Below are 16,174 nucleotides of genomic sequence, written 5' to 3' on the forward strand. Positions count from 1 at the left end.
TCTGGGAGGGGAAACAGCCACGCATTTCGCGAAGGATCATGCTCCGGGGCCGTGAGACTGGAGGCCTGGGAGCGCCCGATGTGGCAAGATATGTGCTGGCTGCTCAGCTCTCGTCGGCGTTCGCCTGGCTCCCCACCACCTCCAAACCCCGCTGGCTGGAGCTGGAGGAGGCCTGGAGCTCAAGTCCAATAACGTCGCTGCCACACCTAAAGGAACCCAGTGCAATCGGGGACATGGGCCCTCTAACGGCGACGGTAAATACTGTAAGAAGCTGGAAGACAGCAGCGCGACTCTGGAATCTACGCAGCACGACGGGCCCCCTCACCCCAGTCTGGGGAAACCCAGATTTCACCCCGGGCTGTAACCCCAAGAACTTTGGGAGATGGAAGAATGGAGGGCTGGAAAGACTGCAAGATTTTTATGAGGAGGGAAACCCCCTGGACTTCGAGGCCTGCAAGGAAAAATTTGATGTGCCAGAGAGCGAGAGATTTAGATACACGCAGCTCCGCCACTGGCTATCGAACAGGGAGGTGAAACGCCATGGAAGCAGAGCCCTTACCGCCCTGGAACTCACCCTCACCGGTCCCCCGCCAAAGGGCAGAATCTCCACCCTCTATAAGCTCTTGGACAGAACCGACCCAGCACGCAAAGAGCCATACATGCTAAAGTGGGAAAACGACATAGGGAGACCTATCGAGGTGGAGGAGTGGAACCACATCTGGGCTAGAGCGAACAGGAGTTCGAAATGCGTTACCAACAAGGAAGGTGCATTTAAGGTATGCTTCAGATGGTATCGGACCCCAGAGATACTCAATAAATGCAATCCCGCAATCCCCCCGTCCTGCTGGAGAGGGTGCCCAGACAAAGGCACACTCTTTCATCTACTCTGGACATGTCCCAGGGCCACGGAGTTCTGGAAAACAGTGCTGGACCACATCAACAAAATCACAGGCCTCACCATCCCTTGGGACCCAGGCATTGTCCTACTTGGATCAAGCGGGGCAGACCAATTCCCCCTCTCCGGGCATAGAGCAGAACTATGCTCCCATCTGCTCACGGCGGCAAAAATCTCCATAGCCAGGCTGTGGAAAAACCCAGAGGGCCCGGCAGTGCAAATGTGGTGGACAAAATGTTGGGACATAATTGCAGCGGAGAAAATTACTGCCCTACGACTCGGAAACAGAGATAAATTCTTCCAAACGTGGGCTCCCTTTCTAGACTTTACCCAACAATTTCCAGGCCTAGCACGACAACCCCCTTCCCTGCGTTGGATGAACAAAACCGACTAAACACAAAGGGGCCAAGGCTGTGCGGAGGTACAAAGAGGTCCAGGGTCTGGCCTGTCAACGAACCCAGGAATGAGGCTCTAAGGCCTAAACAATCCCACGCACTGCGAGCTGAAATCGATCAAGGGCATAAAAGCTCACACAAAGTCCCCTTGTCACCCACATTTACCCCATTTCGGCCCACCAGGGCTAAACTAATCGCTGTCCTCACCCCAGAATCCCTCCCCTGACCTGTTGTTGTTATGACTGTTGTTCTGTTATGAAGGACATTGTCCTTGTTGATTTAACACTTGCACAACTGAACTCAAGCGCGCGGCGCGCAGCGCCCAGCGCTATTTATGTACCTGCAAACATCCAATGCAATGCATGTATAAAACCAATAAAAATATATTTGGAAAAAAAATATATTGAAATATATGATAGTTCTTATTGGTAGGCCAGAATAAATGCAAATATAGCTATAATTTCCAAGAGACTTGGAGATGCACAGGTTTCACTTTAAACTATGGTCTCTACTGATAGAAATGACAATAAGTGCCTGGCGAGAAATATGTAAACTACATAGGCTGTACCCGTGCAAAGGGTTTCTATCTGCATTCTTATGTCCAAAGGTTGACAAGTTATGCAAAAACCCATAGTCTTACGTGAAATCAATCTAAAGTGCCTTCTTAAAAATATTTCTTTCTTCTACATCTCAAAATGAGGGCAACTGATTTAGTTTGAAATGCATGTATGTTTTAGTTTTATTGCTACTGTGTTTTTTTATGAGAATATTTTATATGGTCTTTGCAAATAAATTGAGCTGAATAAAATCTTTCACTTCAGTATGTGTCTAAAAGAACATCTTTAATTTTAAAGTACAGGGGCTCACTTTAAGACTTCCTGTGCCTACCCTTCAGAACATGTTATATTCAACAGCTCCGCGTCAATAGGTTTTTATGGCAGGAAATGTCATTTGTTTTCAGTGAATACTGTTATGTGTGTTCCTTGATGCCATTGTTAGGTCATTTAGATAAGACAGCCATCCCGGGCTTGTATTCCTTATAAAAACATTCCGTCAACCAATGAAGTTTAAACTGAAAATGGTCTTCTTTTTTCTCTATGAGAATGAACTTTTCAGTGTTTGCTTTTTTGCTACTCTTTTTACCCAGCGCCATGATGACGTCTATCGAACTTTGAAAGTTAACACATTGTTCCATCTCTTCCTAATATTTCCAGTTAGTCCAATTAAGTTATCAAAACCATCATTTTGTCTGAAGTTATGGGAAGTAAGTTGTAGCTCTAGGATATCTCCAAAACATGTTTACTGTCTGCTATTGTTGCTATATCTGCCCCCTATATTCTATAGTGACCAAGCAATAGCTTATCTTCTCTGTGTCTATTATTCTCCGTTAATAGAATATAGTCCTTTGTTTCTCCTTTTGCCTACGGAGTATCTGTTCCTCCATCTATCATTCATTGTTGCACATGTTTGGCTGTCCGCAGCCCTTCAGTAGTTGTTTGTTTCCTATAAGGTTTATGTCAAAACAGCATGCCTCATTACGAGTGTGGCGGTCTGGAAACAAGGGCGCTGGTAAGCTTAACGGCACCCTTGTTTCTGGACTGCCACACTATGAGTTTGCCTGCCGGGGCCGTTGTCCCCGGCAAGTCTGACCCGCCGGACACAGTGGCCCCAGTAGACAGACATTTCACGGAAGCACCGGCACCGTTAGCAACAGTGCTGGTGTTTCCGTCTCCCCACTCCCAGAGAGTCCTGTTGAACTCTATGGGTTTAGGGAGTTACAAAATCTGTCGCCTGACTTCCCGCATCCGCCGGGACTTGTAATGTCTCGGTGGCACCGGGAAGTCAGGCGCTGGATTGGGTGTTACGGGGTTGGCGCAAACCCCGCTGGTCGCACCAGCAGTTTACTACTAACCCGCCGGTCGCATCGGCAGGTTACCACCAACCTCGTAATGAGGCCCAGTATCTTTTAAGGAGACGGAAAAAGGAACATTTACTTTTTAACTACTAGTGCATTTTCTACATACAATCTCAATATTGTAGGTTTTAAAATCCTCATTCTTATTATTAGGTGATGATGATGATATTATTCGTGTGGAAATGTCTTGTGGGCATGCCGTTGATCCAAACTCCTTAACCGGATGGTGCCGCAGTCTCCTGGATCAGGTATGTTGAAATTCCTGTCAATCTTTTCCAGCTTCCAGATGTGGCAATCATGTGATGGTCTGTATCTGTGAGTGTGCCAATTTATCAGTTCCTAGTTTTTCTGACAAAGGTAGAGACTTGTACTCAATTGTTTTAAAGCTTGTATACTCATTGCGTTTAACTGCTTTTAATCTGCTATTTATTTTGCTGTGGCCCCTTCCTAAAATATCCTTTGCTATTTCTGTAGATTTGTTGATTCTGTTTTAATTTTGAAATGTTGGTGCCGCTGGACTGACGGCTGTGTTTTGTTGATGTTTATTGTTTACTATTCCCTTGCGGGTCACCTGACAAACCGCGCAAGGTTCTTATGTGCCTGTAGACTTGCTCATGCAGCGGTTGGGTGGGTCTGATGTGCGCCAAAGGCATGCAAAAGGCAAGTCCATCTGTGCCCGTCCATGCGCCGGACGTGCCCTGGATGGCCATATTGCCACCCGCTAGTGGTTTTGTAGCTAGGACGCCTCTGGCCCGCAACTGGCCGATTCAGCTAGCCTCTCCAGAGACCTACTTTCTGGCAGGTTTTTCTGGGATTGGGCCGGTGTGCTTCACCCCGGCATTGTCAGGTATGGCCTCTCTTAACTGTTTTCTTATTAACGCTTGGTCCCTAGTTGCTCATTAAAGGTCTTGTACGACCTGATTACTTAGCATTCCCCTTAAGCATTACCGAGACATGGGTGCTGGAGGGGTTACTTAGTATCCCCTTTGTCTAGTTTATCATGTAACATTTTTGTGTTACCCATTCCTCGATGAATGGCTGGTGGCAGTGGTTTACTTTTAACTACCGTGGTGTGCTTTTACCGCGGGCTGCGTTCGCAGCTGCAGTAAAGCACCCATGGGTGCCATTTTTGTCAAAATGGTCCTGGTCTTCTTTTTTCGCCATTTCTTTGTGGAAAGGTCCTTCTTGATATTTACTCAGCACACAAAACAAGGTTTGGTCCATATATTCCCTTTGCTTTTGGCGGGATTCACGAGTGAAGCCTGCCTCTGGCACGAGGGTGTCTGACAGGGACAGGAAGTGAGGGAGGTGCCCGAAACTCCCTATGCTTTGTCTCCTTGCAGAAAGAAATGCACTCTTATGTGATTGGCCGGCTGGCTGTCCGACAAGGACAGCCTCCCTGCTGGGTGACTGACAGCTGGGCTGGAATGAATGGGACAAACCTGCATAAAAGGTGAGGGTTTTTGGCTTTGTAGGCAGAGTCGACCACTGGACGAAGGAATCCAAATAAGAACTTGGAAGAGACACCTGCTGCAACTCCTGGACCGTTGGTTTGCCTGGTGAAGCCCTGCTGCTGTGCTGAAGCTCTGAATTTGCCTCGACTAGAGAAGCCCTGCAAGGACGACTTCTCCCCTTGAGTTGGTGGGACAATCAACTCCAAAGTAAGCCACCTGGACATCCTCTCGGAGCTGGTTTAAATTCCACTGCAGTTGCTGCTCGAACCGAAGAGCCAGGGAGAGGGACACCGGTTTGTGTGCATTGCTTTTAAGTTGGCCAAGATCACTAGGAAGCTCCTCCGGACTCCCAAGAAGCAGAACTGACTGAGCCTGAGTCTGCTCAACAGAGATCTGGACCCCAGATGCATGGAAAGCTCATCTCAACAGCCAAGAGTCTGCGGTGGTGCTATTGGCTTACATGCTAGGAGCTGAAACCGCGAAGTGCCACTGAATAGAAGTTGGTCCTTTTCTGTCGCCGATCATCCTGTTGCAGTGCAGCAGTCCTCCAGACATCCTCCCTCTTGTACCCACGACTGGGGCCCAGGAACACATGATCTGCCGAAGTGCACAGTAACAGAAGCCAGTTGGAACTGTTTTTCTTCTAACCCAAGGTACTGTACAGTCTAAGAGAACTTACCTCTTGTGTAGCCTCAGTTATTTCCAGTTGGGACCTGTGGTGGTTGATTCTGTAGAGTTTCTAACAGCTTCTTTTCCTCACAAGCCTAAACAGCTTGTGGCCCTATGACATGAGGACAGGCTTATGGATACCCTGGAGTAGATGGAGGACTTGACTGTGCCGCTCTTGGTAACACAGAGGAGCGTTATAGTCTTTCCCTTTTTGTTTTCTATATCCGGGTGGTTGCTCCACCCACTCAGTGCGTTGCAACTCTAGGAGTTCTGTACTCCGCTTGTGCTCGCTTCTTCCTTGTCTCCTCTTGTGTGGAATTGCCTTCAAACTTTCCTGCCACCCGCCTCAGGGCTGCCCCCTCTTTCCTTGTCCTCTGCTAAGTTTTGTTCCAGCCAACTCATGCCGGTTTCTCTCTCCGTGAGTCAGACTTCTGTCTCAGGTCTTTTCGGCACGTCCGCCTGGACTATCGTCCCGCTGGCTCTTCTCGCCGGTCTCTTTCCATACAAGACGCCTACTATTCTTTCTGGTAAGTTTGGGGCTCTTTCCTGCCTTCTTTATCTATGCGAGTCCGCGCGTGCTCCTTATCCACAGCTCGCAGTCGCTTCTCTGCCTTTTTCATCTTGCCGCTTGCAGCCGCTCCGTAATATTTCCCTTTCTTGCTAAATTGTATTCTACCCATCCTCGGCTCATACTTTTCGTTTCCTAGCTTTTCTTTGCCTTTCGGTTACTTCTGCCGCTGCTTTCTGTGCGGTAGCCGTCTGGACCTCCTACCTTGTTACACTTTGGAAGCGGCTTCCACCCTAAGTCTTTGGCGCCATTCTGCTACTTCAAGGGATCTACCTGTCTTAGATCCTTCTCTCTGCATTTGACTTCATCCCAGCGACCAAAGCACCATTATCAAGACGCAGTTTGACCATGCTTACCAATTACAGTGGACTTCCTGTTTAAACATCACCTCAGGGTTTTTTTACGCCATCAGGCTTTTTCCCCTGCAACGGGCTGCACAGGTGGTTTGCCCTATTGCTGGATCTGTTTCTTAGTCCATCAAAGTGGCGAACTCCCAGAACAGACCCTATCTCTTCACCAAAAAAGGCACCCTTGAAGAAAAACTTCCGGTACCTTCTGATTCAGACATCTCCTACAGCGATAGCGATGAAGACACCCAGGTGATATCGGCGAAAGCTGACAGATTGCAACGCCCAATTATGGCTATGGCAGAACAAGTGCAGGAACTGGTGGACGCCGTCCAGAGTCTGTCAATGGAGATGCAAGGAATCAAGTCTGAAAACGCAGTGCTGAGACAGATGGTGGCCAGCAAAGATACCCACCAGTTGGATCAACCCCTCTCGGTGTAGTGGCTGGGAAATTTGATGGCTCTCAGAAGAAAGTAATGGAGTTCTTGGATGCATGTATTGTTTACTTCACGTTTCGCCCTACGACCTATACATAAGATCGCTCCAAAGTGGGGTTCCTTATCTCCAACATGGTAGCCAATGCCCTGGCATGGGTGACACCATTGGTTACTTCATCCAATCCAGTTCTTCAAGATGACAATGCCTTTTTGATACTATTGAAGCAAACCTTCGATGCACTTTTGGACATCCACCAAGGGACCATTGATCTTCTGACCTACATATCTGCATTCAAGAGATTGGCCAGTGAAGTAAGCTGGCCAGAGTCTGTTCAGTTCACGGTATTCCGCAGGGGTCTTCACAAAGATCTGAAGGACGAACTGGCACTTCTCCCTCGTGCGGCTACTTTCGAAGAACTTTCTTCCGCCGCCCTTTAGATTGATTATCGACTCACGGAAGGGACGCCCATTTGTACCCTCTAGTACACCAACCACCTCAACCGCTTCTCCTTGTTCCATTGTAGAACCCATGCAGATTGGGGCCACAAGGGGACCCCCGACGTCTACCGAAAGAAACCGGCATCAGGACAAGGGCCTCTGAATGGATTGTGCCTCACACAGTCATCTTTTAAGGGATTGTCCCGAAGTACCCCCTAGGAGACGGGAAACGACAAACCCTGGTTCTAGGAGGAACCGGTAATCGGGGTCTGTCAAATGGTTCCAAACCCCCCCCTAATGAAGGAAGCGATTCCAGACTACTGGTGATAGACACCACACTGAGATGGAAATAATCATCAGAGACCCAGGTCCTGGCACTTCTTGACAGTGGAGCAGCCGGAAACTTCATGGATGTCCAATGGGCGACACGAAAGAAGATCTCTCTCCTCACTAGGAGTGAAGAACAAAAGATAGAAGGAGTGGACGGCCAGCCTCTTTGTTCCGGGCCCATCGTCCCAGACCATAGTTCCGCTGCAAGTGTTCATCCTGGACCATCAGGAGACAATCATTTTTTTTTTTTGATAACATATTTTATTGATTTTATAAACATACAAATTAACAACAAATAATATGATCGCATCGATCGGGCATACAAGCATTCTCTAAGCACGGCTCTTCATACACATTTCAAGTTTCAAAATATCAAGTCCTTCATATAATGGGTTACAAGGCTTCCAAATTATACATGGTGCAGATGGGTCTCTGAAGGACTCCAAACGTCTATGAAGTCTATTCATGAGTTCACAACATACTATGTGTCTTCCCATTTTTGCCAGATCTTGCGTGCTTTCCCTGGGCATCCTCTGGTAGTGTATATTCTCCTTTCCATTTGCACACAGATATCTACATCCGTTATCCATTGGTCGTATTGTTGGGATAAGGATGAGCCCCATAGTTGGGCCAGATTCCAGGAGACAATCGTTTTTTATGTGATAAGAGCAGCTCATTTTCCCATCATACTGGGGATACTATGGCTCTGAAAGCATATTCCATCCATCATTTGGTCACAGAACACACTCACTTTTGGATGAGACCAGTGTAAGGAAAACTGTCTTCAGTCCTCGATGGACGTACGAGTTACAATATCTGTTTCCTCTTCAGAACCTGTAGGGGTCAACAAGATGTCCTTCGTTTTTCGGGAATATGCTGATGTTTTTGAGAATCACATTCCCAAGGTCCTTCCCCTTCACCAACCAGAGGACTATTGTATTGAACTTACCCAGGACGCCATCGTCCCGTTTGGTAGGATGTTTTCGCTCACCATCCCTGAGCGAAGGCTCTCTGTGAATATCTTGACCAAAAGCTCCAGAATGGATTTATCAGTCCTTCCAAGTCTCCTGCCGGTGCATCCTTTTTTTTATTGCCAAAAAAGACTCTGAGGAATTGAGGCCTTGCATAGACTTTAGAGTGTTAAACAAGGTCACGGTCAAGGACAGATATCCCATGCCCCTAATCAAGGATGTTCTGGAGGCAGTCGAGGGAGCAGTAGCAGTCAGTAAACTTGATCTAAGGGGAGCTTACCATTTATTCAGAGTGAAATCCAGAGACCAATGGAAAACGGCATTTCGCACTCCCATTGGTTTGTTTGAATACTGTGTGATGCCATTTGGACTGGTAAATGCACCAGCAGTTTTCCAACGCTTTATGGATCGACTTTTTCAAAACATCAAACATAAATGGGTCATGTTTGTTGGATGTTTGCAGAATCCTTCTGGTGTGCTTGTGAAGGAGGAAACAAGCAATAAGAGATGCAGGATCTCTGATGTTCCTCGGGTCTCGTGGTTTAATCCGATGTGATATCTGAATCTCTAATTGTGGTAAAAATTCAGATTGAGAAGATTTGGTGTCCTGGTTTCAAGTAACAAAACCAGATTCAATCCCCTCTGTTGGGAAGACGGAAAAACGAATGTTACCATGCCTGTTGCAGTCTGGCAAATAAATATTCACTGCTTTCAACTCCAATACTTCCAGTTGTGAATCTTCTAGACTCTCTACTGGGTTCTCTACCTCATAAATTATTTCTTCCATATCCAATAGAGTGCAGGATAGTTGCCCCTCTTATGGAGCATAATGCAGTAGTGCCAAGCAAAGTGCATAGGCCAGGAGGCAAGTGCAGGACTGCCGGGGGAGCTTGGCACCTGTGTGCTCTGGAGGTGCACCGGGCGACCAGTCGGCTAGCTGAGCAGGTTGGGGAAGAGAAAGAAGGAAGCAAAGAAACGAGGAGAGATGGGGTTAGCAGGGGAGAGGCAGAGAGAAAGAAGAGGAGAAAATGAAGGCCTTGAGGAGTTTCCATAACTTCAGGAAGTCTGATTCAAGACAGAGGCAGGGAGGCTGTTCCAGAGGGAGGCACCGGCAGCGGATAAGGATCTACCCCAAAAACTCTGTTTGGAAAACCGGCTCACTCACAGAGAGTTGGAGGAGGCCAAGCGGATGGCTCTAGAAGGAGTCGTGGAGTCGTGGAGCCGAAAAGGTAACAAATCAATGGGTAAGGCAGAAGCAAGTTTAGAAGAGCAATCCGTATCGTGGTCTTGACAGGCAGCAAACAAAACCAGGGATAAAGCGAAGGCGAGGTCTAGAAGGCAGTCCGAGTCTTGAAATCCGATGAGCCAAACAACAAAGGCAAAGGTAAGCAGAGGCAAGGTCGGTAATACAGTCCGGGTCATAGGAGTAAATGCACAGAAGCCAAGAAAAAACAGAACTAGGACACTCCAAAAGGCAAGGTCAAAAAGCAGAAAACAAGGTAAGCACTTAACTTCAGGTACGAGGAATTCAGCGTAATCAGATGCAACGAAATGTCAGTAGGGGCGGGACTAAGAAGGGTTAGTCACGTGAGCCTGCCGTCGATGTTCTGGGCGCCGGCTCCTTCCTCCTAGCTACGGTGTTCCAAGCTTCCATGGCAACCTCCAGTTATCAGGAAAATAAACCCGCTGAACTTTCAAAGTCAGCTGACCAAGTTTAAATGCAGGCAGCACATATTTGGAAACCCATTTACAACGTGACTTTAGAAGTGGTTTGTTTAGAGCAGGAACAGGTCTGAATGTACGGACAGAATGTCCTGAATGCCTAACCATGACACACGTAGGAAAGAGCACAGAAGAGAAGGCATGCAGGAAAGCAGTGTCCTAGGTGAATGGATAGAGGTAAGGGTCAATGTTGGGAAGAAGCCTCGAATGAAGATGGAAAGAGGGAATGTACATAGAAAGAACCAAGAGCCAAATCCAAGATCCCAGTGTCCGGTACATTTGCTTCCGTTGCCCTTTCCAGTCAGATAGACTTTCTTTCTTTCCAGATGGGCACTGGGAATGCTTAAGCAAAATGAAAGTGATATGTTTTACGTGCGGCGTGCCCGCACAATAAGGTACGTCTACACCTTTTGAATGTTCATACCAAACGGCTTTATTTACATTTCCCTTTTCGTCGCCCCGCCATGTCACATCCCGTACCACTTTCTCCGACCCTCCCACACAACGAGGAAAACAAGCGCCTCTTTATAAATATGACAATATGCAGGAATTAGGCACATCAAAATGCCCTTCAACTGACAAAGGATCACCCCAACCCTAGAGTTTGAACTGACTTGCTCTACACACAATGGAGTTTTCTGTGCCGGGTAGCAGTTTCAGCTGAGCTAGTGATTGATGGCCATCCCCCTAACGCGCAGATCCTGGGGTCTGCCACACACGCTCTGAGATATGGTCTGCATAAAGTGCAGATGTAGAAAAAGCCACTAAATGCCTTATGGCACCAAGAAAAAGCAACCCAAATGTAGGAGTATGTTTTGGTTCAGCAGTGAATGTCATACAAAACAGAATAACATGTGACCGAGCCAGCTATGTCTGTTAGATGTAGCTAGCCCTAGGGAAATCCCAGGGAAATCAGACTTCGATATAGAAAGCAATTCAAGGTGAAATAAAGTGTAGTTGAGGGAAGATGATCGGGTGCCCTAAAGGCCACAGCACAGACTAGGCGACTTTTCCAGAGGTTTGTTTAAATGGATAACAGTACAAGTCTGGGGTAGATGGATGGAGACATGGTGTATGCATTTTGCAAACATTTATGCATTCCCCGTTGCACACATTGGAGTCTTGGAGGAACTTCAGTCCAGTCCATTGAACAGAGCTGATGGTTCTATGACTGCTTTACTACAACTATGTAAGGAATCTCTATGTACCTCGCGGCAGTCACGCGCGCTCGTTGTCCATGTATAGAGTGGGAGCCGCGTGACCGCGACGACGGTTAGAGAGTGGAAGAGGAAACGGTCAGTACCGTGTAAGGCTCTGGGGAGCTCCCCTTTATTTAATAAAGAGACTTACCTAAACATTAGTAGTCCGCAACGTCATTTCAATTGGCGACGAGGATCGGATGAAGGGGAGCTTGCCGCGGAGCCTCAGAGGGACGTCCGAGCCCGCCTGCGATTGCCGCGGAGCCTCAGAGGGACGTCCGAGCCTGCCTGCGATTCCAGGGGCGGGCACAAAAGGTGGACAAGGCGAGTCGCGTAAGGCGAGCGGCGGCAGAGAGAGGGACGGTCTCCGCAGCGGCTGGAAGGAGCGGCGCTGCGGGGAGAAGGCGGCGTGAATCCGAGAACGACAAAAGGAGAGGTGTGGGGCCGCACAGGGACTGTCTCCGCGGCGGCCTGGAGGCGTGGCGCTGCAGGGAGGCTGTCTTGGCGGCTCTGCAGAGGGACGTTCCTCCGCCTCCAATCAGCGGTGAAAAGACAGCTGTTCTATGTTGATGCCGCCCACCCTGTCTCTTATCCACAGGAAGAGGTGAGGAGCAAGGGGGTGGGAGGGGTGAAGCACAACCAAGGAGGGAAGCTGGCACAGGAGATTTCTGGAAAAAAAAAAAAAAATTTTGGAAAAGAAAACTGGATTACATTAAGTAGCCATTGGAGACACAAAAAGACAGTGGAATAATAAGAAAAGTCTCGCCACAATTAAGAAGAGTATCAGGGGAACAGAGACAGTGCACAGGTGCTGTTGGGTGTGAATATACACCAGCATAATAAACAAAACATGGCTGCAGCAAGTATGTCACCGCCGCCACCGTTTCTAGCAGAACCTGGAGATCCACCAATAAGATGGGATAGGTGGAAGAAGTTATTTGATACTTACATCATAGCTATAGGAGGGGATAAATTCGCATCAGCGAGAAAAGAAGCGATTTTACTACAAAATCTAGGAACGGAGGGCAGGAGTGTGTATGACGGTTTGCCTGATCCTCCCCAACAGGGTCAAGGGGAGGTGGATCAATATTCAATGGCGGAAAGAAAGCTAGAAGCGCATTTTGAAGCTAAAAAAAATATAACCTTTGAGAGACACAAGTTTTTCCAAAGAATACAAGATCCGCAGGAACCAGTGGAAAACTTTATTGCAGCTTTGAGGTTTCTCAGCCATACATGCGAATTTGGAATACTAACTGACTCTTTAATAAGGGACCAATTGGTTCGGTGTACAAATAATGTAAAGATACAAGAGAGGCTGTTGTCCAAGGATGCATCACTAGAGGTAGTTATAGATACGGCAAGAAGCATGGAACAGACACATAAGTACATGACTACTATGAAGGGAGAAAAATCGGAAGGAGAAGTAGCCGCGGTGAGAGGATTCCGTAAAGGGATCCCGAACAAGGAGATAAGGTGCTACAAGTGTGGGAGTAATCGCCACATTTCAACAAGTATGTTCTGTCCAGCCAGGAACATATCCTGCTTAACATGCAAGAAAAAGGGTCATTTTGCAAGAGTTTGCCGCAAATCTGGAGTGGTGCAAAATATTGAGGCAGGAGGAAGAATACAGGAACAAGAAGAAGACCATGCAATGAGCATGAGTAGCCAGACAAAGCATGTACTGGAAATATCGGAAGTATCCAACAAAGGAGGAGCCCCAACAGATGTGTTCATGATCAATGGAAGGGTAGTAACAATGAAGGTAGACAGTTGTTCTCCGTGGACCTTGATGTCGGAAACAACATTTTTGTGTTGCATGCGAGGAGATGTAAGGCAGTTGAAAGAACACAATATTGAACCCTATGCATATGGGAATGTGAGAATTGAAGTTGTATGGATGTTCCAGGCTTCCATAAAGTACAAAGGGAGAAGCTGTGAATCGGAGATTTACGTCACTAAAGAGGGCTCATCGCTCCTGGGATGGGGTGAACAATGGAAACTGGGGATCAGAATTCAAGCGAATGCGGAAAGGCCTATTGACATGGCGGAAGTGAAGGATAAGTGGGAAAAAGAATATCCTGAAGTATTTCAAGATGAATTGGGAGTGTTAAAGGGATTTGAGCACCAAATTCGACTAAAGGCAGGAGCCAATCCAAAAGTGCACAGGGTGAGACCTGTACCTTATGAATTAAATGAGAAGCTAAAAGTGGAAGTGGAATCCCTACTTCAAAGAGGAATAATTGAAAGATGTGAGAGCTCGGAATGGCTGTCGCCGGTGGTAGTGGCAGCAAAAGCTAATGGAGACATTAGACTGTGTGTAGACCTGCAGGACTTGAACAGAAATATTTTGATAGATAGGCATCCCCTACCTATAATTGGGGACAAGTTGTCTGTGTTGAACAACGCCAAGGTATTTTCAGTCATCGATCTTTCTCAGGCATACCATCAAGTTCCACTGAAGGAAGATTGTCAACATTTAACGGCATTCATCACCGTGTTTGGAACTTTTAAGTACTGCAGAATGCCGTTTGGACTAGCTTCAGCGGCAAGCGTATTCCAAAGAGTGATGGAGACAGTGTTGAGTGGAGTAAAGAACATTATCGTGTTCCAGGATGATGTGTTAATATATGCGAGCTCCCAGGAAGAACATGAGGAAGTGTTGAGACAAGTGTTGAAGAGATTGGGGGAGGCGGGGTTGACAGTGAAAAGGAACAAGTGTAAGATTGCAGTACACAAGGTAGAATATCTGGGACATGAAATAGATGAAAAAGGGGTAAGGCCCAAGAGAAGTTTGGTGGAGGCAGTGAAGGTGGCACCGGTGCCAGAGAACAAAGAGCAAATTAAATCATTTTTAGGATTGGCTGAATATTATCACAAGTTTGTGAAAGATTTAGCCAAAGTGTCTATTCCTATTAGAAATTTGCTCAAAAAGGGTGCGAAATTTGAATGGACAGCAGAATGTGAGGAGGCTTTTGAGAATATCAAACAAGCAGTGTGTGAAGCACCGTCCATAGGTAGATTCGATCCAAATGACAAAATTGTTTTGGTAGTGGATGCGAGCATGCTTGGGCTGGGAGCAACACTAGTACAGTATGACAAAGACAACACGGAGAGAGTTATTGCGTTTGCGTCTAGAATGCTGAGAGGTGCAGAATGCAAATATTCAGTTATAGAGAGAGAAACTTTGGCCATGTATTGGGCAGTAAACCACTTCAAGTATTTTTTATGGGGAAGAAAGTTTGTAGTCAGGTCCGACCACAAGCCCATGGTTCAACTTTTCGAAAGTGGAAGATGGGCGTTGGGTTCCCCAAGAATTAGCAGGTGGGGTTTGGGACTCCAAAGTTTTAATTTTGAGGTGAGTTATTTGCCTGGAAAAAGAAATGTGGTGGCAGATTGTCTGTCAAGACTACCAGTGAATACAAATATTGTAGAGGGTGGAGAGGAAGAGCAAGAATCTGTAGTGGCTGAAATACAGGGTGCCATTAGTGAAGAGGTGTGGACACGAGAAGAAAGCACAGATGAGGACCTAAAACTGGTAAAGGTATGGACAGTGAGGGGGTGGCCAGCTAAAGGAGAATTGGATAGAAAATTTAATACATGGTGGGAGATAAGAGATGAAATAAATTTGTGGGGTGACAGATTAAGAAGAGGAAAGTGCATTATTCCTCCAGAAACTCTCAGGTCGGTTTTGGTTAGGCTGGCTCATCAGGGACATCCGGGAGAAGCTGCAATGAAAAGGAAGTTGAGACAAAATTATTGGTGGCCGGGAATTGATAGGTGTGCAGAAAAGTATGTCAAGGAATGCATGATGTGTCAAACTAGTGATAAGTGCAGGGTGGTAAGAGAAGCTCCGCTGATACCTAATGCAATACCAGACCAACCTTGGAGAAAGTTGGCGGTGGACATAATGGGTCCAGTAGCAGGTCTGGAAGATGGTTTGAAGTTTCTATTTGTTCTAGTTGACTTTCATTCGAAATGGTTTGAGTGGGAAGCGGTGAAAGAAGTCACAGCCAATGAGTTAATTAAGTTCTTGGAGAAAGTTTTCCTGAAAGAAGGAGTACCGGTTGAAATTGTGTCTGACAATGGGGTACAATTTGTATCTATGGCTATGAAAAAATTTCTGGAAAGCTATAGCATAAAACACACGAGAACTGCATTGTATAACCCCAAGGCGAATGGTCTTGTTGAAAGGGTCAACAGATACATAAAAGGGGGTCTGCAGATGGCCATGAAATCAGGACAACCATGGAGGGAGATGTTAAAGATGTTAACGTGGAATTATGTCACTACACCACACTCTGTAACTGGTGTGTCTCCATTTGTATCCATGAAAGGTAGAGAACCTGGGACAAGGCTTTGTCCAGGATGGCTTGGAATGGCCAAGGTGGTAAATGTTGATCGGGATCGCATTATGAAACTTATTAAGTTGAGTCAAGAAAAGAATAAGAAAGTGTTTGATGACAGAATGAGGGTGAAAGATCAAGAATGGAAGATTGGAGAGATGGTGTATGTTAAAAATCCTACACTAGTAAACAAATGTGTAGAGAGTAAGTTCTTGGGACCGAAGAAAATATGTGCTGTAAAAGGTAATGTGGTCATTATGGAAGGAGGAGAAGTTTGGTCTAAAGGTAGATTGGCAAGAGTGGGGGACGTGAAAGTGAGTAGAATGGATGAGCAAGTGAAAGAAAGGAGTATCAGTGGGAGTAATAAGACAGAAAAGGAAAGGAAGGGAGGAGAAGCAGTAAATGGAAAAGAGAAAATAGATGATGGAGGAGAAATGGATGAAGAATGTTCACATAGGTCTAGATCAAAGCCGGTGTGGATGAGAGACTAT

General features: G+C 46.6%; 2 protein-coding genes across 2 annotated transcripts in view; one reads left to right on the forward strand and one right to left on the reverse strand.

The window, feature by feature from the left end:
• The window catches only part of LOC138491618 (E3 ubiquitin-protein ligase DDB_G0292642-like), a 536,293-nt gene that overhangs the window by 349,951 nt on the left and 170,168 nt on the right, over window positions 1-16,174 (reverse strand). The gene's annotated exons all lie outside the window — the stretch shown is intronic.
• The window catches only part of LOC138491617 (E3 ubiquitin-protein ligase DDB_G0292642-like), a 150,167-nt gene that overhangs the window by 42,754 nt on the left and 91,239 nt on the right, over window positions 1-16,174 (forward strand). The window contains exon 2 of the mRNA XM_069618242.1: window positions 3,359-3,453. Within this exon, the coding sequence (XP_069474343.1) occupies window positions 3,359-3,453 (95 nt within the window). The remainder of the gene's footprint in view (window positions 1-3,358; window positions 3,454-16,174) is intronic.

This window comes from Ambystoma mexicanum, chromosome 10 (assembly GCF_040938575.1).
Source record: "Ambystoma mexicanum isolate Mex_15411 chromosome 10, UKY_AmexF1_1, whole genome shotgun sequence".
Taxonomy (NCBI): Eukaryota; Metazoa; Chordata; class Amphibia; order Caudata; family Ambystomatidae; genus Ambystoma; species Ambystoma mexicanum.